Raw genomic sequence first — 23,037 nt, forward strand, 5'->3', positions numbered from 1 at the left:
ATATTTATCGTGGGTACTTTTTCTTTGCAGTAGTGGAATATTTTTGCTTATTTTTTTCTGCAATATGATACGATTTGAGCTGTAGAAGGTTGGAAATATATACACAAACTAATTATTTTAGTGTTGCATTCTGCTGTTCGTTTATACAGCTCAACAATACTTAACAATATTGCACATTAATAATACTTTTTGTGAATGATTCTGCTTTAAGGTTTGGGTTCAATATTATCATTTATCGTCTATATTTTCTTCAGTAATATATCACACTTCAAAATGTGTTATTGTGACAGGCCTATGCACAGCTATACAGAATTATCTTGGGTCTGGATTTAAACATTGTCAAAGTAGAGGCCTGTGTCACATCTTCGGGCATGTAAACAGTTATACTTGATGTGAGATCTGATTTCTTTCTGATTGTTTACTCCTGTGCGGGTTTTGACCAGAAAAACATGCAAAAAAGAACTGAAATTTAAAAGAAAACATTAAAAATTGAAAGTTATTTTAAAATTCACTGCTCTCTGTTACTCTAAATATATCGTATTAACTATAGACTTTACATAAATGGACATAGTTAACCAACGTTACATATGCTCTTCCAGCTCCATCAACTCTGGCTCCAATTCACTTTCTATTGAAAAACTGTCACCATCTCTCTGTAACTGTTGCTGTCAGGCTTGTCATTTTTGTGTTCGTAAATCAAGATATAAACATTAATAACTGGGGATGACAGGGAATAACAGGGAATTAATACCTTCATCAACCTCGCTCTGGATTGGCTCTTTGGTTGCTATGATACTTGCAGCAAGCTCGATATATCACTGAAGTAAATATAGATGATACATGAAAATAGTGGAACCAATTTACGCTACTAACAGAATAACTGTAAAGTAGAATTATGAACAAAAATACAAAAATGTTCTTAAAGTACAATATCGTTAAAAAACATGAACTGCAATAAATAAACATCCAAATGAAACTCTTAGCAGTAAGCTTGTATCTATAATGAGTTATTTACTGCAAGAACACATTTTCTTCAATAAGTTTAGTGCCATATTGTGGAACATTCTAGGAAAAGCAATAATAACCTCTTCAAGGAGACAAGCAGGTGGCAGACCCTTGTAAGAAAAGCAACTGTGTACAACTTTAACCAATGTACTTCAAAGTCTCATGCAGGTAAAGGCCACAAAGATCAGAACCTCAAGTATAAGAATAATTATAAACTATTGGTTGAAATCTAATCTTATTCCTCCAGTTATGTTTGGTGTCGGCAGCAACGCACCTTTTCACATCTTTGTCCAACCCCTCACTTTAAAAATGACACGGTAGATACTACACGTCGCCGAAACCCCAAACCCACCTCCAGGAGCAACAACTTGTGCACTGTGACTGTTATGGGGTAATAAAGTTACACTGAAGAACAAAAATCTATAAGAGGCAACCAAGCTAATTCTGATTTTAATTATAGTTACGCCTGCTCTTGTGTTTGCCCGCCAACAGCAGCACAAACATTACAGACCGCAAATGAAAGGTTACAGAGGCATTCAAGGTGACAGCGGTGGGGTATAGGGCTGTACGTATGAAGCGCAACTGAATTTCAATTTGACATGGCGCAATTATCAAATTGCAAAGGCTGAAATGGTTTAGATAAATGTAGTTCGCCGCAAAGAAGCAAAAAATCTTGAAACATCTTATTGCACCTGTATTTTAGACCCTTACAAACATGTTCTGAAATGCATGGGTCTCTTGTATTAGTTTATTGGTTCATTTCAGTCTCCAGTCAGTTGTTTTTAACCATAAATCACAAATATAAACTGATTTTTACCTTCAAAATCGTGCAGCCCTGATTCACTTTATCAATAATCAAATCTTTAACATATTTACAGATAATATTTGCCACAGTTGTATTCGAAGTAGCAGGAGTTGGAGCATTACAGTGGAGGAGCACAGCGGTGGACACTTGTATCATATAACCTCTCCTCTCTGTCTGTGTATATGAACACAGGGGATTAACAATTCAAATACTGTACTGTGAGATAGCGTTTCACTTTGTCATCAGCAAATGTTAGCAGCACACTGGCACTGCTCCAGGTGCTATGGCAAGCAAAGCATTCAAAGCATGCATGTTTAACTATGTGCCTCTTGCATGTATACCAGAGTTGTTGGTTTAAGTTCTATAGGTGATGGTTATGGTTTGGCTGTTATGGCATCGCAAACCTAGGTTATAGTTTTATTGGATGCTCAGTGCAATGGTGCAAATTAATGACAAAGGTCGTATAATTTGTGGATTCAGAAAGAAGATGGCCTGATTAGTTTGCATTCTTAGTTTATGTGGAACAATATTAACAACTGTTTGGATTACACTAAATACAACACAACTTGACAAAGCAGATTTTAAATGCATGAACACAGTATTGCCAACATAGCCAAACTGAAACGCAAACTCGTTCTTTTTAATTACACTAATTGCGCATTGATCCATGTGGGAATCTCTGTTTGAAGCAGATAACAAGCTCGCATTTTGGCACGTGTATCCTACTGTATACAGCTTACTTTACTGAATGAAGAGCTTGAATATATTGATTTTAAACTGGGCTTTATATGTGTTTAAAAAAACAGTCCGTGCGCAATGCTCCAACAGTGCCATATGCGCTGCAGAGCTTCATCACTTTATTCTCATTAACTTGTTTTAACCAAGTTGATGCATGAGACAGAACAGGTGTAGTGGCATTATAATAACACAATATAAACACAGCGCATTAGAAATAAACTAGCAAACCAAGCTTTTTGCTGCTTATCCCCAGGGACAGAAAAGTACAGCACAGCACTTGTCCTTATCCTGCACAGCTCGGATCACTTAGGTCAAAAACATAACCCCTTTGCGCGCATCACAACAACACAACCCGCTCTCTGGGTCGCTTTCAAAGTAGTACAGAAGCGTGTTTACCTTGTTGGAGTGGTAATAGTCCAAAGTGGAATCTGTCGGTAACGTGTGGGAGCCCACGCTTGCAGGGGGAGCTGGGTAAAACCTCACGTCCATCTCAAGCTCCGCGGACTGAAAATCTGCGCGCTGCTGGCTGCTCTCTCTCCTCCTCTGTTCGCGAGTCTCCAACCTCACTGTCTCTCTTTTTTCTCGTTGCCGGCGCACTCACGTATCCCTCGTGTATCAAAGTAAAGTGGATTTTTAAAAAGTGCGTTCAGTCGTCCTCTCCTCTCCGCGCACCACGTTTCGTCTGTGCGTCCGGCGCGGTGATGCTCAAAGGTTACACCATCTCCACAAAGTTCACTTAACGAGCAGAAATAAAGCGAGACTGTAGTTGTTTTAATAGACTTAAGTGAGAGTAAGGTGCACGCTCAAGTTGTGCGTCAACGCGTCCGCTCCGCTGGTAAAGATTAAAACGCACAAACGCTGAAAGATCTCTACGCGCTCCGTGCTCCGGTTCCCAGGTTTCCAGGCATGATGAAGCTTAGTCATATGGGAGCGTTTGTATCCATCCCAGTAGGCTACTCTCCACTCCCGGTTGTATAGAAGGCTGCGACCTCTAGTGGCCATAGCGAGGACTGTGCGTAAAAGAGGTCAATGTCGTGGCGGGTTTATTGATTGAGGGTCAGGGCACAGAGTTCAAATCCAAACTGGGGTCAAGTTACCTCCGGAAGCACGCGGGCTGCATTTGTAAAAGCATGTTTACAAAAGGCTACGACTGTGCAAACAAAGTGCCAAGTCAAAGAATTCAAAAATGCTTCAAAAAGAAGAAAGTTAAATCATATGATCGACTTTTTAAAATTAAATCTCTGCCACAATATATAGTTATTTGCAATACAGTCCGAGGTAAAGCAGCTAAAACCTTGACTTGAGTAGCAGTGTTGTTATTAATAAGTAGGCTGGCCCAAGAAATTACTCAAATAAGGGTAACAGTATTTGGAGATAGTAGTAAAGGTAATCAATTGAAAGAGTAACTCTCTGGACATATCGTCTGATTTATAATTTGAAGTTAATGTAGTTGGAAAAACAAAACATTGAATAGTCTTGTTTACATTTTTTTTTTTTTCCAAGATCATAGAAGCAGAAAAAAAACAACTAATCAATCAATTCAGAAGGGGTGGAGTCATTTTCAACATCAAGATTTAGTTTTTGTAGACTTGCAGATAACCAAAACTTTAACTTGGAGCAAGAGTACTATACTGTAAGATGTATTTTGCAACTATGAGTAAAGTATTTTAGAATTTTGTTAAAACATTATACTTCAGTAAATGTACTTGAGTAAACATAACAGTACCACTGAGACTTATAGCCATGCAAGTATGTTTTTATTTTTTTTTATTTTTTTTTTGCATGCATTGATGTATTCATTTGGTAGACTTGTTCAAAAATAGTTGTAGTAGTTTTTTATGTTGCAAAGTTGTGTAGTAATAATAATAATAATATCATAATAATTTGTACTGTTCTGCATTCACTGTAAAAACTTACACATTTTTAATATTTGTTTGGACTGTAGGAAACATTATGGACATGGTGACATTTTATTGTATTTTACTGTTAATGTTAATGATAAAGTGTTACAATGCCATTGTAATGAAATGTGTATTTTTAATGTGTGTTCACCTGCCCAGGGACTGCACATTGAAAACAGCAGTAGCTAAATCTGGTACAAATCATTTTTATCTTAATGAATAAAGAAAGAAAGAAAGAAAGAAAGATTGCAAACATTGCAAACATGACTGACTGTGGTTTTTTTTCATATAAATAAATCTACTGAATGAAACTGTATTTTGTCCCTCAATTATTGTAGGCTAATCACTTTCATTTTGCGTCTCTCTGTTTACCATTGTAACCCAGTGGTCAATGCAATAACAAGTCGCAGTCTGCACTGCTCTGACTCTTGTACACATATATGCACACACCTGCACCCCACACAACAGGATACACACAGAACAATGTCTTCAAATGTGAACAAAGGGGAAATAACACTACAGGGCTCCAACTTTTAAGAATAGGGTGGAGTGTGTTGTAAGTAGTTTTTAAATAGAAAGAATCCAAATATGTTTTCGGCCATTTTTGTAGAGCTGTTTGTGGATATATACCTTTAACTTTACTTAGAAATAAAACTACATTTACTAGAAAATTCTCTGTAATGAATTTGTCCTGTTGTAATATGGCAAGAGTCAAAGTAAAATTGTTTCCCAACTCTAGCTTTCACAGCTTTTTTCTTTTTTTTTTCTTTTTTTAACAGATAAAGAGGGTTACAGTTACAAAAAATAAATAAGTAAAACACAATAAAATAATCCCAGCGTGTCCTTCAGTGTCACAAAAAAGATAAATCTAATATCAAACAAACAAAGGATTCACAATATACAGCAGCATACTATTAGTGCACTAGTATTGCAATGACAGCATGTTAAGAAAGGCACCATATGGAACTTTTCAGGTGGAGGGTACCCACTGTATGACATTGAACTGAGAAGCAAGTTTTTTCAAGGTGTGTAATAAAACGCCTGTAATGAGGATATACATACATTTAACGCCACACTATAGAATATTCCAGGCAAAGCAGCAGCATGCATACATACGTAAATATATAGTGTGCCTTTAATATATTGACTGACTATTGTAATCAAGAAAAAAAAAAAAAAAAAGTTATGGTCTAAAAATGTATGTTATTATGTATCCCATCCATCCTGCCTTTGTACAGGTCTGGACCTATGTCAGCGGAGCTATTACTGAGCACGGGTGCCTGGGACTCTAGGGTGCAGCCTGGTTTAGCACAAGCCACATATGGGTCAGTCGCTGCATGTGAAGGTCTGCGGTCAGCTTGTCCACGCTCTGAGCTCACAAGGTTAACTATACAGCTACAGTCCACTCAAAAGACCAAGCACAAGAGATGAAGGCAATCACAGCTGGCATATATGTGTGTTTGTGTGTGTGTATGTGTGTGTGTATATATATATTTTGACTTTGCTTTTACAATAAATCTAGCGTAAAACAAATTTCACTCAACTACATGGACAAAGATCAGGTATAGCCAATTTAAAGAAGGGCTATTATGCAAAATCGACTTTTTTAGCCTTTTTAGAGCTTTTTACTATCTACCATACCATAATGTTCCCTCATTGAAAAATGCCTGAAGAGGTTTTAGATGTCAGACATCCCTGTTTCAGTAATTTAGCAATCTCTCCCAGGCGCTAGTCAAACCCTTGTTATGGTTAGCAGTAAGATTCTGTCCCACGCTCAGCCCACAAGCCTACGTCAGCTATGCCCCCACACGACAATTCTCCATACATAAAAGAAAAAAAAAACACGATACAAAACAGTGCACAACAACTTCACAAAACCAATGCGATGTGCAATAGTTTCATTATGTTGTTTTCAGCGAATATAGCATTTTCAAAACAATAAAGGGTAACATGGTGATCTAAATATGCATGTGTTAGCAGTTAATGCCCCATAGAACTAAAACACTCCCTCTTTAATGGCTTAGTTGGCTATTAGAGTATGCATTCACTAAATTATCTTAAACTACTACACAACATTACAGCAAAAGTGATACCATTTCTCATGCATGCTTTGCTCTGCTGAGTGCAGGAGACAGGTGCAGTCCTTTACCTCTCTCGTTGTTGGTCATCGCATGTAAAATATTGATGCGGTTTCTTTTGCGAAACAGGCCAAAGCTTTTACATGCCGAGTACTTTCTTTAGTCGCTGCAGCGCCACGCTAAACTAGCCACATGTTATGCCACAAGATTTCCTTTTAACCTAATTTAACTTTTTCTTTTGTTATAAACACTGCCTTTTTTCCACTGTGATGGGTTTCGTAATAATCATGTTGTTTTGTCTCTTAAAGCCGTATAAGGACGTTCCAAGTTCGGAGAGGAGGAAAGTAAATTGTAAACAGGAAGCAGTTCAATAGGCCCATTAGGCAGAGATGACTCATTAATGGCTATAAATTGACAACAAAACACAGTTCGGCTGTCCGTAAAGCAGAGCAACAACTTTACAGAGAAATAAAACTAGTAAATACAACTCCAAAAACTAGCTTATTTCAAATTATGATTCACCGTATCCACTTTACCATAGAGCGGAATGCTTTTAAATGACTTTGCAGTTGACTTTGAGAGAATAAATCTAGCTTTTTGTTGTCAATTTTGCTCAATAACCGACATAATTTTTCACTCTTACCTCCTCGCTCTGATGTAAAATTCCATTCAGAAAGACAGCGTGCTTCTTGTCAGCCATGCATCCCTAATGACTTCTCTTCAAACCCACTGTGACTGTAGATACAAAACAAGACGCTGGTTAAAGACAGAACAGTATAATAAAGATGACAGAATAGTGATGTATTCAGGGGAACGTCTTCAACAGGAAATTTAGGACTCCAAATCTAAACGTCCGTCTCTTAAACATGTTTCTGAACTGCATTAATTGTATCACGAATACATTTAAAACACGCATTCTCACTGTGAGCGGGGTCACCTCTCCAGAGATCTAACTTGGTCTGGCACCGGTATTAGCTTATCTACATGACAATAGATATGTTTAATGCCACACTGTGGTACTTTCCAGGCATAGAGCATTAGGACCTCCTTACATAGTGTGTCTTTAGAAGAGATTATAGCTGACATAAAACAGAGATGGTTCAGTGAATGATAAATCACTTTGATGACTTTATCCTGCTTAAGATACATAAATAAATGATACAAATAAAAAGTAAATAAATACCGCTGCAGTTAAAAAAAGCAGCTTGTGCGTGATTACCTGATAGCCTTATGTGGGTATACCTCCTCTCAGTATTAAAGTCTAGTGAATTGTGTATTTGAGTGTGTTGCACAAAGGCCTGTTCACAGTGAACCTTTGCTCACCTTTACAGCCTCTGACCCTCCATAATGAGGCCGTGTTGTCTCTTGTTCCTCCGCACAATCGTCCATTCACATGATTGTCCATCAGAGCCCTGCCCTACCTCTGCCTGACCCCAAGCGCTGGACACTACACTGCTGTGGCACTGCTGCACAGCCTCATACAACTCCCACAATCACACACACGGGGAAAAAAAAACAGTCAAAAACCAGTAACTACTAGTTTCTGGCTAAGCTTCTGTTGTAGGGAGTATTATACATTGATGACGTAGATCGAGATAGCAAGGAATGAGCTGGCAGTGAGAGCTAAGTACAGAACAGCATTGCAATTTCTCTATGAAAGTGGGGACTCCGAGTTCTAAAGGTAGAGTCATACAAACTAAACGCGACATAGTGAAAAGCTTAAAAAAGAGGAAATTTTGTATAAAACCAAACAAAGCACAAGTTCTGAAAGATGATCAAGCTTAGGTGTTTGCAAAATTACAAATTAGAGATGGGCGGTATGAAAGATTTACTCATCCAACCCATGTCTAACCTCACGGGTGATTTAAATATAGGTTTTTAAAGGCTCTAAAGGGCAAATATGGTGGACAAAACACAAAATAATGGAGAAATGGACATAACCTGTCTAGCATTAAATATTAGATATTTGCATTAAAACAGCATTAAAGCCCATATTTGGACTACGTCAGTATTAATATATTTATATACAAATTGAAAAAAAACAACAACGTACCATTCACGACCCGTAACTCACACACATATTTGTAAGATCACTTGAAAAACATGAACATTCCTCTTTCATATAAACATGACTTTTTCCACAATATTCACATGTTCAAATTCAAGCTTTCAATGCGCCCTCACTCATCTTTATCCCATCCACATTGTTCTGATGAATAAAGCCCACTCTTCATCTTCCTCTCATTCGTCGACCTTCCACTAGTGTCGCACATGAGAAATGAGATGGGGGGATGGGGCACAGGAATGAAAAGAGAGAAAGAAAGAGAGAGGGAGGAATGGGGGTGCGCACACAAGACCAAAAAGATGAGAGCACAGATTGGGAAAAATGGCCTTTGACTGGATTTAAAGTCGAGGGGTTCTCCGTGTGCCTCTGATCCTTAAAGGGATGGTCTAATTGATTAATGTTTCAATCTCGTTCAAGGACTGTAGTGATGTGTGTGTGTGTGTGTGCGTGTGCATTTGTGTGTGTGTGGGGGGTCCCAAATCCAGAAACAAACGCCCAAAGAATGAATGATGATAAGAATGTGCGACAACCAAAACTGAAACTTAAAACTATACGATATGGAAAAGATGATGAGCTTGGCATAATGCAATAATGCACAGAAAATCGGGCCAAACTATTTGCCTTGAATCCAGAAAACACACACTTTTCCAATACTTTACGAAGATGTGAGTCTTGTCAGTGTTGAATCTTCTCGAGTTCAGACGGGCAGGTGGATTGGCCAATCAGGGACAAGTATGGACTGTCCGTATCAAAACAAATATGGCTGCTTATGAGGGAAAAAGCTAATTAAAAATACATATATCACAGGGGATTGAAAAACACTGCTAAACTCTGAGGTGAGAGAAATGTCGCTTTGTTCTAAATGATGGATAACCAATGATCTCCTTCGTTTCACATGTCACTGAAATAAACTAATCCGATTGCAGAGCCGTGTTTGGTTCGGGCTCGAGACCCAGTGGAGGGCGCATAGGGACCAGACTGATATCCCTCTGCATAAAAAATACAGAGAAATATATGGACTTGGTCATAGTTTTGGTCATGGTGAACCCTCACTATTACAACATGCAATTAGTGGTTGCCTGGTTTGTTATGGCGTATAAATTATCTACACTGAAATAGCCACATGTTGACTAAAAATGAAGATACATGGACTTTGAGCTGAAAATAATTGAGAGTTTAACATGTAATTTTGTCTTGTTTTGTTCTAACAAAACCTAAATGAATGCAGTTTCTGTCAACAGCAATGAATACGTACGATTTATATCCTGTACATATCTTGAATAAGTCCAGAACAGGTGCTGCATTTCCACACACTGCAATATGAAACACAATATTACAAGTATTAGAGCGATTTTACAGTCCATCACAGCCGCACACAGCTCGCCATGTCTACAACATCGTCATGGTAATTAATAAGAGAGTGCATTAAACCCCATGCAGCCCGATCTAAGCACTTACTCTGAAACGCATGCTGATTCCTTGCCCTTTGAAAGCTTTTGACAGCAACATGGAAATATTTATATATTAAAGACTGCATGGGCCCTTTTCTCATCGCACAACAAAACCAGCGGAGAGGAGCCAAAACACTGGTGACCTTTACCTAACATGGTATATTAAATACGAAAGGTCGGATGTGGGGTGGGGGAGGGGTGAGTCAGAGCATACACAGGCAAAATACTGTAATGTCTACTGCCACAGCGCGCCAGGTGGAGGTCATTTGAATGTGAGCGAGGTGAAGGAAAGAAAGGATTTTATGGTGTAGAAGTTGCACTGGTTGTTGATCACATATAGAAGTCAAAGGGATTTCAAAATGATATTGAAATAAATTCATTAATGGTCCTATATAAACCAAAACTGACGTACCTACCTGGAGTTATGGTTTGTTTCATTCACACATGTTTGAGTAACCTTTTATTATTAGTCTGTCTATATCTCCACACCTCAAAATACTCTGTTCCACCTTGTGATGTCATGAAGCAGTAGTTTTCAAGTTAAGAGCTACCGTTTACGTTTTGTTCAGTAGACATGGGCAACTCCTGAGCTGAAATCATCCAAATGATTCTAGTGAAGGTATGTGGAGTTTCTAAACACAATCGAGCACATCCTGTATCACCACATGACATCACAAGGTGGAACAGACTGTATTCTGTTGTATTGTATTCTGAGAGAACAAATCAGCATAAATAGACAGGATTTTTTTGTGTGTTAAACATGTGTGAATGAAACAAAACACAACTCCAGGTCTGTTTGCGATGAGGAAACAACATTATAACATAGATCAGAAAATAGTGTAATATGGACCCTTTAATGTCACACTGTGGAACATTCCAGGCACCCACCATCACCGTAACACTTACACAGCTTAGATTTAAAATGCACTGTAAAATATATTTTTGTCTGCCATAAAAGTAACTGCACCAAAAAACAATTTAGCTTTGAGCACCAATGCAATGAACGTGGTCAATGTCCCCATGCGTCGACCATACAGACAGCAGCTTTTGGTCGGAGCAAATAAAAGATTACCCTGTATCATGTATTGGGTTATCGTTTGGGCTCCGATTGGATTGCTTTTAAATTGCATTGGGTCCTTAAACTGCCATGGGCTATAATAATATTATTTGGGGGATGATGTTGTCTACAGAATGACTGAATTCAGTTTTCTGGCCTGTAACATTCATCTTACACAAATCTATTACATTTGTTAGAGTTAGTTTGTTTAATTGCTATGGGGATGTTCAAGGTTGGTTTTCCTTATTTGGGTTAGCAATAGCACTAGATTGAGTTGGAAAAAAAATGATAGGATAAATAAGTACGAACAAAAAATATATATTGGCAATCCACGCAGACTTTGAAAACGCATTCACCCATCACCCATGGCTTAGGGTCAATGGTTCTAATATAGGCTTTGTGTAGGACGCCATTGTCAACAGCTTCATTCATATTGGCCAATTGTAATGTGTTGGCTTTAGTATTCGGTTCAACTAGTGACCTTCCATTGACCTTTCAGCGGTACGGCAAATGCTTTAAACTATTATAGCTATTATTGTGTATATCATATAGTGCAGATAGATTGATAGAACGTGAAGTGAATGCATGTTGACGTACAGCCGTAAAGGAAACTGCCTTTACTCGTTTTAAAACTGACCTTTGGATGTTGTGTCGCCGCAATGAGACAACTAGTTGGGAAGAAATTTAAATCTGGAAGTTAGGACATTTATTTTAGAGAATAAAAAAATATAAAAAAAAATAAAAAAGGGGGAAAAAAAGATCAAATTTGACCTCTGTTTTTGAGTTCCCCGTCCAGTTGTTACTTGCACTTTCACTTTCCCTTTTCACAACACAACCTGCTAATGAAACTACTGCACATCACATATCATATTATTTTGTATCCTGTGTTTTGGAAAATTGCTGTATGGGAGCATGGGTAATGTAACCATTAACCATAAGGAGGGTTTGAATAGGGCCCAGGAGAGATCGCTAAATTACTCAAACATGTATGGATGGCATTTAAACCCTCTTCAGGCGTGTTTTTGATGAGGGAACAATGTTGCATTGTAGAAAAATACAAAAAGTTGATTATGCATAATACCCAGTCTTGAAAATTAAGACTGCTAGTATCAAAATCAGAATATAGTTACATTACTCAAGTCAGAACTTTTGATCTATAACTTTCTCTGCACGGTTTTATAGAAATATGTACTGCCTGGCCAAAAAAAAAGTCACCACCTGGATTTAACTAAGCAAATAGGTTGGGGTTGCTGCAGTTTGTCTGGTCTAGGTTCAGCAACAGTCTGTGCTCAAAGAATGAGGTCAGCTGACACCTGAATATACTGAATGACCAGGTTATTCCATCAATGGATTTTTTCTTCCCTGATGGCACGGGCAGATTCCAAGATGACAATGCCAGGATTCATCGGGTTCAAATTGTGAAAGAGTGGTTCAGGAGCATGAGACATCATTTTCACACATGGATTGTCCACCACAGAGTCCAGACCTTAACCCCATTGAGAATCTTTGGGATGTGCTGGAGAAGGCTTTGTGCAGTGGTCAGACTCGACCAGCATCAATGCAAGATCATGGTGAAAAATGAATACAACACTGGATGGAAATAAATCTTGTGACATTGCACAGCTTATCGAAACAATGCCACAGTGAATGTGTGCTGTAATCAAAGCTAAAGGTGGAACAACGAAATATTAGAGTGTGTGACCTTTTTTTTTGGCCAGGCAACGTATTTAAATGTGCACTTTTCACTGTTCTGCTGAGAGTCCTGCCTCCTGCTTTTCATGCGATGTTCTTGCTTTGCCTTGACTGTTCCACTGTACAGCATTAACATGATCCATCCTGCATTTCTTCTATTTATTGTTTTTATTCCATGAAAAGTACATTGAAAAACGTACATTTTTACTGCAAGTGAGTTCGGCTCCCCACAGATTCGACCTGTTGCCATCAGCTGGTTGCGTTCATGGAGATAGATCCGTTTATTGTGATAATGAGGAGGATTTCAGACATAGCAATGATATCTCCATGGAGACAATTCAGACTGCTTCAGATAAGTTACATAGTGCACCTTTATATAAATACACAGGCATGCATCAAGTTTGATTTAATTGGTTGCGTGCATATGGCAGCTAATATATTATTTATGCAGACTACAGTTTGCCATCATAAAAACACAATATGCAGACTCTAGACAAAAACTGCCACTTTTAAGAGCTCCATGATTTAAATGTTGTACAATGTGATATATATATTTTACTTCTCAGTGCATGTTTTTTTGCATATTGTTCAACTAAAAATTTATTCATTCATCTAAACCAAACCACTTTATCAACATTTTTTTTTTTTTTACAAACTTGCATTTCTCAATTCCTTAAAGTGCTAAACTAAATTTGCAACAACACTGCAGTGCACCGCTTTGGAGCTGCAGAGCACCACTTTAGAACCACAAATCTCCTTCACAAGACACATTCTGCACAGCAATCTGCACTAACACAAAGATGGAAGATAAGTGGCGTTTTATATACAGTCTTGTAAAGTTACATAAGCCACTTCTTGCTCATGACATACTTAAATAAGCAGAGGTTATGTAACTCCCGCACGTATGCATTAGTAGCAAAGCAAATTAACTGCAGGAATTTACAAGTCCAGCAAAAACATAGAGCTCATTCCTGCTTTTGTTCCACGTGTGTATCAAGACATGTTTTCAAATCCAAATAAAATGCCGAGCTGTTAAGTGTTTCCTTTGCTGGGTGACTCACGGGAAGTTAAACAGAAAAATAAACTGTAAAAAAAAAAAAGGATTTGTTATGAAGAGAAAATGGGTGGGGTTGTAATGTGTCAAATTCACAATAGCTGCTCCTGCCTTTCATAGAGTTATTAATATTTGATTACAGCGTGTCTTTTAAAGAGACGGACACAAACAATGGTTTTTCAATAATCAGTTAAATAAATGCATCAATACAATTATTTTTAATCATCATCATTTTAATCATTTTATTTTTGGAAGAGATAGAAAAGTGCAGTTTAAATGAATAATGAATTATGTAGATAACATTAAAGAGGGGATATTAAGCATTAAGTTATGTCATCCATGCACGTTTGAGTAATCTAGTGATCTCTCCCAGGTCCTATTCAAACCCTCCTTACAGTTAGCTGTCCAATGCTCCGCCCTTAAGCCTACGTCACCCATGCTCCCACATGACCATTTTCCATAAATATACAAAAGCAAGATATAAAACAATACACTACAACTTCACAAACTTGATGCGATGTGCAGTAGCTTCATTAGCAAAAGTATTTTTTTCTGTATTCTGTTTTCTGGTAGTCAATTCACAGGAAAAGTAAACCATAAAAAATGATTTGTTATGAAGAGAAAATAGGTGCTGTTGTAATGTGTCAACGTTGAACTCACAATAGCTGCTCCTGCCTTTCCTGGAGTTATGAATATTTGATAAAAACATGTTTTTTAAAGAGACAGACACTCTTTATGGTTTCAGTTCTTGATGCAGGCCTTGTGTCATTGTGCATTACAGGGTTTTGCTTTTAAGTGCAATGGATGTTACTGTGTTAGAACATACCTACAAGTATAAGACATTCCACTGTGGAAGAAAAGGGAAAGGTGTGAATGAAATATATGGGTCTCATTAACATGCAATATGAATACCTCATTTTTACTAAACTCAAAGTCAGAGTTAAAAATCATTATGTAGAATAGACTTCCAGTAGGGCAACATTTTCATGTATTAAAAGGTAAAGTTCATATGATTTAAACCAGCATGATTGTATTGTAGTGTCAAGTGGAATACTGAAACAACACTGTGTATCTGTTGTTTTAATAGCACTGTCTACTGTTCTTAGTCCTATTTGGCATATTTAGTGCAACCTAAATACATCTGAAGATTTGGATTTTTGAAAGATGGATTCTCGTATCGTGAGATTATTCAAAAACAGACAGATTTTTTTTTATGCAATGAAAAAGAATATAATGAACTTTAGCATGCTGAGTTGGTCATAGATGTATGCCATTGTTTCCATGACCAAGACACAACCGTCCCTTTCTAAAACTGAAATGTGAAGTGAAACTATTTTACACTAAATGGCATCGGAAAAATCCTGTCATTAGTTCCCCAGTATAGCAACTGCGTAAAGTCACTACCCTTTTTCGGGTGGAGGCATCCCCAAACCTGCTTGTCTTAGTGGAGATCACACTGTTTTGCATAAATTTATTCGAGTCCAGCAAGCCCAAGTTACAGCTCTATGGAGAGGCAATCCCTGCTCACAGAAAGGACAAAAACGCCTATAATTTAATAAATGCCATATAGATTCATTTAATGCCATAGTGTGGAACATTACAGGTAAAGCCATAAAATCTCCATGGAGACAAGCAGGTGACAAATCCCCCAAGAGAAAAGTTACACTGTAGTGAATTTTTAAGTTTCCGACCTATGAAACAATTTAACAATTTAAAGCAAGGTGAAGTAAACTGCAGATTCACCTGTCCTGCTTCGAACTTGTTATGTTCTGATTCTATATTAAAAAAAAGAAAAGGCAAGGAAATGAAGCCACATCAAATATTTATGAAAAAGAGCTGTATTAGTCATAAATATTCATGGCCTGCTTTGGAAAATGTATTGACAGATCTGGCATAACATCTTCCAATTATTCAGCGCAGCAGCCAATGTACCAAACAGCTCTCTATGTTTCTACAGGGCAAGTAATGCTTAACTATGAGCCCAACTGCATAAGAGCCCCTGTTTTAAAGCTGAGGTGGAGGGCACGCTTGAATTATATGGTAGAATTTAAAACTTAAGTGTATAAGAAAATATCTGCATACTGCGTTTAACTGTGCAATCAGCAAAAGTACCACCGGAGGAGCTGGAGGAAGTGTCTGAGGTGAGGGAAGTCTGGGAGTCCGTGCTTAAACTGCTGCCCCCGCGACCCGGATAAGTGGAAGAAAATTGATGGATGGATCAGTAAAAGAAATACGGCTTTCAAAGAGGTAGCTATTAAAGATGAATTTAAAAATGTTAAGGGCCAACGTGCATTTGACCCATCCTTTAGGCAGCAGATCTTGAGCTAGGCTTGGTCAGGACTACCTTAGCTTTACTTATGATGCATATTTTGGGTTGGGGAGGGAAACTGGAGTGCGCATTAGCATGATATTTTTGCGTGTGTAGTATAGTAATTATTTTCTCATTTTACAGAAACTGCTTTGAAAAACTGGGAAGTGTTATTCTTAAAGGTCCTATATTACACAAATTTGACTCTTGTGATCTTTAAGCCATGCTATAATGTTGTTACTTCATCAAAAAACATATTAACTTATTAGTCTGTCTACATCCCCAAAGCTCAAAATGCTCTCTTCCACCTTGTGATGTCATGAAGTGGTATTTTTCAAGTTAACAGCTACTTTTGACCTTTTGTTCAGTATAGATTGGCAATTCCAGGGCTGAAACCATCCACACGATTCTAGTGAAGGTGCATGGAGTTTAAAAACACACTGGAGCACTTCCTGTATTACCACATGATGACATCACAAGGTGGAACAGAGTGTTTTCTGTTTGAGACAAGAACTCAGCCTTAATATGCAGGGTTATAGTGTAAAAAATACTGTAAAATAGTGAAACAATAGTGTAATATGGACCCTTTAAGCACATTTGGCTGCCATGAATTGTCTCTGTTAAATGAATTTGAATCATCAGACTTGAAGACAGTGTGATATAGTTTCTCAGCGTTGATTCGTTTCATGCTGATTTAACTCATTTCTCACACGCATCTTAATGAGTTTCAGCTCTCAGTTGTGTGTAAAGCTGACATTATTTCCACTGATAATCATATGCACAGGTGGAGCTTGTTTTTTTTTTGTTTTTTTACACAAACATGCCTGATGCGGTTGCCATGGAGACGATGGCTTATATCAGATTCAATGTTCCAGTTTTTGTTTTTTTTTCCTTTTCTTTTTTGTTTTTTGCAGTTTATTTTGTTGGCTCTGCTCATTTCATTATTGTGTGTTTATATTCAAACAAATAACTCCAAATGATTGAAATATAACTGAGGCAGACACACAGTATGAAGCAATATGAGTGCTGATCTGAGAGGGAAATTACACAAACATCTGCAGTGGAGCTATAAAACAACTTTTGAAACTGGCACTACAGAGATGAGGAGGTATAATGTTATAAAAATATAGGGATTCAAACTGGACCTTGATGAATTTATACAATTTTGACATATTCATCAGATATGTATTTGTTTATTTAGGCTCAGTCTATAAAAGAAAAAAAAAAAATAGTACACAGAACAATATTCTTTTTTGACAAAACCAAAACCAGTCTTAATTAATTAATGAATGTAATTATTTATTTTATACCCCAAAGGCAAGGAAAAGCAATTCTCTATGTCATCTGTTTCACATAATTCAGATTAAATACCCTCTTGCATGTATTTCAGCTAAATTCGTCTAGTCCCTGTACAGATATTTTGTATAAGCAGCACTTGAGATATTGCTGTTTGCATCTAATTATGAAGTGTTTTACTGTCCGCTAGTCAGGAAGTGTATGTTAGCATGCTAGTTGTTTACCGTGCCGTTTGACTCTGATCTCTGACAGTTGTAAAAAAAAAAAAAACTAAAAAAGAAATGCTTATAACTCATCATGGTGAATAATAAAGATGTTTGAAGTGAGGAATAACTTTGGACCACTGCAAATCATTTACAAATAACTACTTATATTTTTCACTGTAAAAAATGTCTTTAAGCAACCAAAGTATGATCTTCAATTTATACTGTAGAATGTCAATACACAGGTATATTTTGACTGGCCATGTGACAATATGTGGCCTTATTTTTTCATGTAATTCTTGTCATCAGAGGACTGGATTTCAGTTCACCTTTAACTCCTTAATGCTGCGCTCTGTCATCACCAGATCATGGAGTCTGACTGAGGAGACGAGTGAGTGACTGACAGACACCACCCTCCTTGTTAAAAAGAACCCACTGTATCTGGCACAGTTCCAAATACATTCCTCCATTTTGTGTGTGTACTTTACAAAACACACGATTTTCACAAGGTATGCCTAAAATAAACATAGCAGCTCTGTGTTATGTAAAGTCTGTTTCTGAAGTCTTATAAGAAACATGTGGGAGCTCATTTTTACTGTAATTGAATTGTACCATAAACTGGAATTGTCGGTCTATTAACAACTTGCTTCATTCACTCACACAGTAACAAGCTGTAGTCACAAGCGGTGACTATAACCTCATTTCCACTGGTTTGCTTTGGAGTGGAACGGTACACGGCGCAAGTGTCTCCACTGTCTAAAGTGAACTGCCCCGTTTCAGGGTACTAGCTCCCAGCAGAGTCTGGGACCAGTATGGTACGGCTCCAGGGGCGGTTAACGACTAAACCAGATGATCGGACAAGAGAAAACACAGAGTCAAGTGAAAACAAGATGTTAAATAACAGATATAAAAATAAAATAATAAATTCTCACCAAGCACTGACTTCATCTTGTGATAAACCACTGTATTTCCAGTTATGGAAACTTAAATGTTGAGTCGACATGCTCCGCAAAACAAAACTAGCACGAATGCAACAGCTGTTTCCTAAAGATCGAACATATTATATTTCCAGTGCATAATGCATCTAACATGAGCCAAAACCAATGCACTGCATAAAGAGAGGTTAAGACATGTGGTAGAGGTGCAGAGAAGTGAAAAAAAAAAAAAAAATAAATAAAAATTAATAATAATAATAATAATAATAATAATAATAATAATAATAATAATAATAATAATAATAATAATAATAATTATTATTATTATTATTATTATTATTAATTTATTTTATTTTTGGTAAAAAACAAAACAAAACAAAAACAAATAAAACCATTTGTAACGTTTGGTTGATCAAACAGTTGCTCATGTAGCAGAGCCCTGCCCCTAGAAGTTATGCTTCCCTTACACTTTTACTTAAAGTCCCATTGTGCATTTTTTTTTTTTTTTTTTTTTACCAAAAATAGACTAAAATAAAAGACATGCATAATTCATGCATGAGCAGGCTTGCATGTCCACAAACGCAACCCTTGAGTGGCCTGGAGGAGAGCATCCACCTGCTTGTCTCCATGGAAATTTGGCTCGTTTGGCTATAATAATAATAATAATAATAATAATAATATGACATACAACATATAGGGGAATGGTCCAAAGTGTGATTTATAACTTTCTATGTCCATGTAATCCAGGGGGTGAGTTACATGCCACTTCAAGAAAGTTACACAGTGTTGCTTTAAGATGTATACTGTACTTGTGCTATATATGCTGAACTATTATGCAGCAGTTCCATTAAAATTACACAAACATACAGTGAGACGATGTAATTTCTCATACGTCTAGAACTGCTTCAGAGTACTTAGTAAACTCAGGTTAGGATAAAGTCCAGTGCTTCAGGCCACTTCAGGAAAAAATGACAAGAAGATAAACCTCAAAATGCACTTTCATAATCGTTTCGTGTCATATCAGTGCCCCCTTTCCACAGACCTGTCCCACAGTCCATCTGCTGCTCAAGAACTCACAGCCAAGATATTGGGTCATTAAAAACATGACAACTTTTTCCCCTGACCGTATTCTTCTGTTTTTTGTTTTTTGTTTTTTTTCAACAAATCCACAGACAGCATGTGTAAATGTCTTTCTTTCATCCACAATAATGTAAGAACTAGTGATGTGACGTTCATGAACAGGTCGGCTCTTTTGAACGGTTCCTTAACATGAACTGTTGGGACTGGATCAATTTTTTTTTTAAAGAACCAAATCTTTTTCTTTTTAATTTTTATGCAACTTCATACTGATTTACAGTGACTCAACACAAGAAACAGCACAGAAGCAGACCACTGTGCACAAAAAAACATATTTGACATCATAATAACAGCTTGTTTTTAATTATTCTTATTGTAATGCAACATTTTATTTAGATTTTCATAATTCCAAAGGGTAAACACACTCCCACTGTCAGTTTGAACCATTTTAAACCCATTCACGTCCAATCACTTGTAGGTTCAGGGTTAATAATAAAAAAAAAAGTAGACAGCAAGGGACAAAAGTGAAGTTTTCTTGATAAATGAAACCTAAAGAGAAAACGTGATTTAGTCAGTAGAGTGGGCTGGAAAAGGTCAAATCATTATGTAAAAAAGCCCCTGAATCACCTGGATAGACTTTCACACAGCAGAAATGGAAACTGATTTATTAACTGAATGACTGCAATAAAAAAAAAAAAAAAAAAAAAAACACTCTCCGCTTTTACATAATTAAAGGGGCACTATGTACGTTTTGTGGTGGGGAACCAGAAACCAGCTTTTCTCTATAGCAGACATCACAACATTCTATAGAACAATCACATTTAATACGGATGAAGGGTAGATAAAATGTAGTTAAAATGCAGACTTGCGTTCTAGTCACTAACAGAAATCATCAGGTTAAACATCTGTGAATTTACCTATTGGTTATTTCATGGCAAAGTGCAGTGTAATCACTAGGAAAATCTGGCTCATGTCTCCCATGTCTGAGCATCACCAAAACCACCAACTAGATTGTTGTTTTTATTGGAAAGTTCCACGAAATAAAACCAAATCATTTTCATTTAATTTTATTTGAATAACTGACAATTTTATACCATACCGTGGAACATTCCATGCATCGCAAAAACATATCTATGAGACAAGCAGGTGTATGGGGTTAACACCAAAACATCTCTCACAGATTTAAAGTAAAAATAGATAATCAGCCATTTTGAAAGTGTTTTTGATACGATGAGTCTGGTATTCTAAATCTCAGAGTGCAGCGTTCTTTGAATTGTAAACAGAAGAACAAGACCACTGGTAGATTTAAATGCGTGATGAGGGATTCGCAGTTTATAGGCCAGTCACGATTTCAGTAACTGTGATCAAAATAGGACAAAACATAGACTGTATAAAGAAATGGACTAAGTGAGTGTGACGTCACCCATAGCGTTCGGCTCCAGTCAAATGAAACTCATCGAGGCTAGAAGTTATAAGGGCGAATTAAGAGCCAGAGTTGATTGAGCTCCACCCATATTTGATTCAAAAACATGGCATTATTTATTTATATTTATTGCCGGTTACACACATTTTGAAATCTTTTAGTTCTTCGACTGCAACAGTAGACTCATTCCTTGAAGAAGAGCTGCCACAGTGAGTCATGCATACATCTTAAAGCAAGCCAACCTACTTACATATATGAAGGAGTTAATTTTTCTGTTGACAGCCTAAACCAATCAGCTGAGTGCGTTTGTGAGCCATGAGGTCCACATTAGGCCCCGCGTTACATGGTGATAGAAAACTCAGAGTGACAGAGTGCTGTTTTACAGGCCCTTCTCCACAACAGGACTTTTATAAGAGGGTTTTACTGGGGACATGTGCCCTCACAGATGAGCTCCAGACCTTACTCCATATACACTGTATGTATATAGGTACAAGGAGGAAAGGAGTGGAATGTGTTTTATTTAAGAAAGATGCATGTAATCTGACCGTAGTGCTGTATACATAGCATCTGCATTTTTCATTAAAGAGGAAATACTATGCCAGATCATGCCTGAATTCATTAAAGAGGAAGTATTATGCCAGATCATGCCTGAAGAGGTTTTAGATGCCATCCATGCATGTTTCAGTTATTTAGCGATCTCTCCCAGGCGCTATTCAAACCTTCCTCATGGTTAGCGGTAAGATTCTGCCCAATGCTCAACCCACAAATCTACATCACGCTCGTTCCTGCATGACAATTCCCCATAAATATATCAAAAGCAGGATACAAAACTGTACACAACAACTGGACAAACCTGATGCGATGTGCAGTTGTTTCATTAGCGGGTTGCATGTTGACTGTGTTGTGATAGTTCTCTGAAAGGGCAGTGTTTTAGTTTGCAAAGGGAGGGGAAACTCAGAGCGCCAAAAAACAAAAGTGAAACTTGTTAATATGTGGTTTTTCAGTGAATATTGAATTTTCAAAACAGTAAAAGTTACCGTGGCAATGTAAACATGTTATCTGTTAACAGTTAATAGCCCACAGAAGTGAAACAGTACCCTGTCTTTAAAATTTCAGTTCAGCTGGAAGTTCAGTGGGTTTTTATTCATGTTTTTATAGCGGATAAATGGCTACGTAACATTTTTGAGCCCCTCAAGTATGTCCCAAAGTCAGCTTTTTGTACATTGTGGGCAGAGAAAGAAATCTTCTGAGCTTTCAAGCCTTGAATGCATGAGAATAAAAGATTATTCAAACTTACATTCAACTTACAAATTGGGGTGTTAAAGCCCCAGAACATAACTTTTAGCTAAAAAACAGACTAAAATAAATGGATGTTTTTTTGTTTCTTTGTTTTGTTTTTTTCATTTTGGTTGTTTTTATTGCACTGAAAAACTGAAAAATGTATGCAGTTACTATGGGCGGGCTTGCATCTCCATAAACCTTACTCTTATTTGGTCTGGAGGAGGGTTTGCTCCAGCTCGCCTTGGCTATAATGTACAGTATGGCATAAAACATATCTAAAGGTACACAGTTTATTAATATAAGACTATTTTGATTTCTCATTTAGATGATACAGCTATTGCTCTCAGTGACATTTTTGTGGATTTTGTACAGTTTACTTCACAGCCAACAATCTGTCAACACATCCACGTTGTTTTTATTGTGCTACGAGAAAGCAAACGGTCTACCAGGCTATAATACCACAACCGTTCCCATCACTTGTTGATTGTAAAACGCCTGAAACATGATCTGATTTTAGAATGAGGGACAGAGACAAGGATCGCACCACTCAGATAAAAACAATGTGACAGGATGCCCTCCCTCTCCCTTTCTATGCTGTGACAGTTCAGCTGCAGCAAGAAAAATTTTCAAAATGGTTAGCCACGCTTCACTGGAGTTAATTACACAGC

The 23,037-nt window shown here is 37.3% G+C and overlaps 1 protein-coding gene across 3 annotated transcripts in view; it reads right to left on the reverse strand.

The window, feature by feature from the left end:
* Positions 1-7,253, reverse strand: part of tox2 (TOX high mobility group box family member 2) — a 183,304-nt gene extending 176,051 nt beyond the window's left edge. The window contains exon 1 of one of the 3 annotated variants that reach the window (XM_055221931.1): positions 7,171-7,253. In XM_055221931.1, the coding sequence (XP_055077906.1) occupies positions 7,171-7,227 (57 nt within the window). In that variant the 5' untranslated portion in view covers positions 7,228-7,253. Of the gene's footprint in view, positions 1-2,944; positions 3,452-7,170 lie in introns of those variants that run through there. The other 2 variants (XM_055221932.1, XM_033967359.2) reach the window with 2 other exon arrangements.
* Positions 7,254-23,037: the final 15,784 nt, after the last annotated feature.

Source organism: Periophthalmus magnuspinnatus, chromosome 5, assembly GCF_009829125.3.
Source record: "Periophthalmus magnuspinnatus isolate fPerMag1 chromosome 5, fPerMag1.2.pri, whole genome shotgun sequence".
Lineage (NCBI taxonomy): Eukaryota > Metazoa > Chordata > Actinopteri > Gobiiformes > Gobiidae > Periophthalmus > Periophthalmus magnuspinnatus.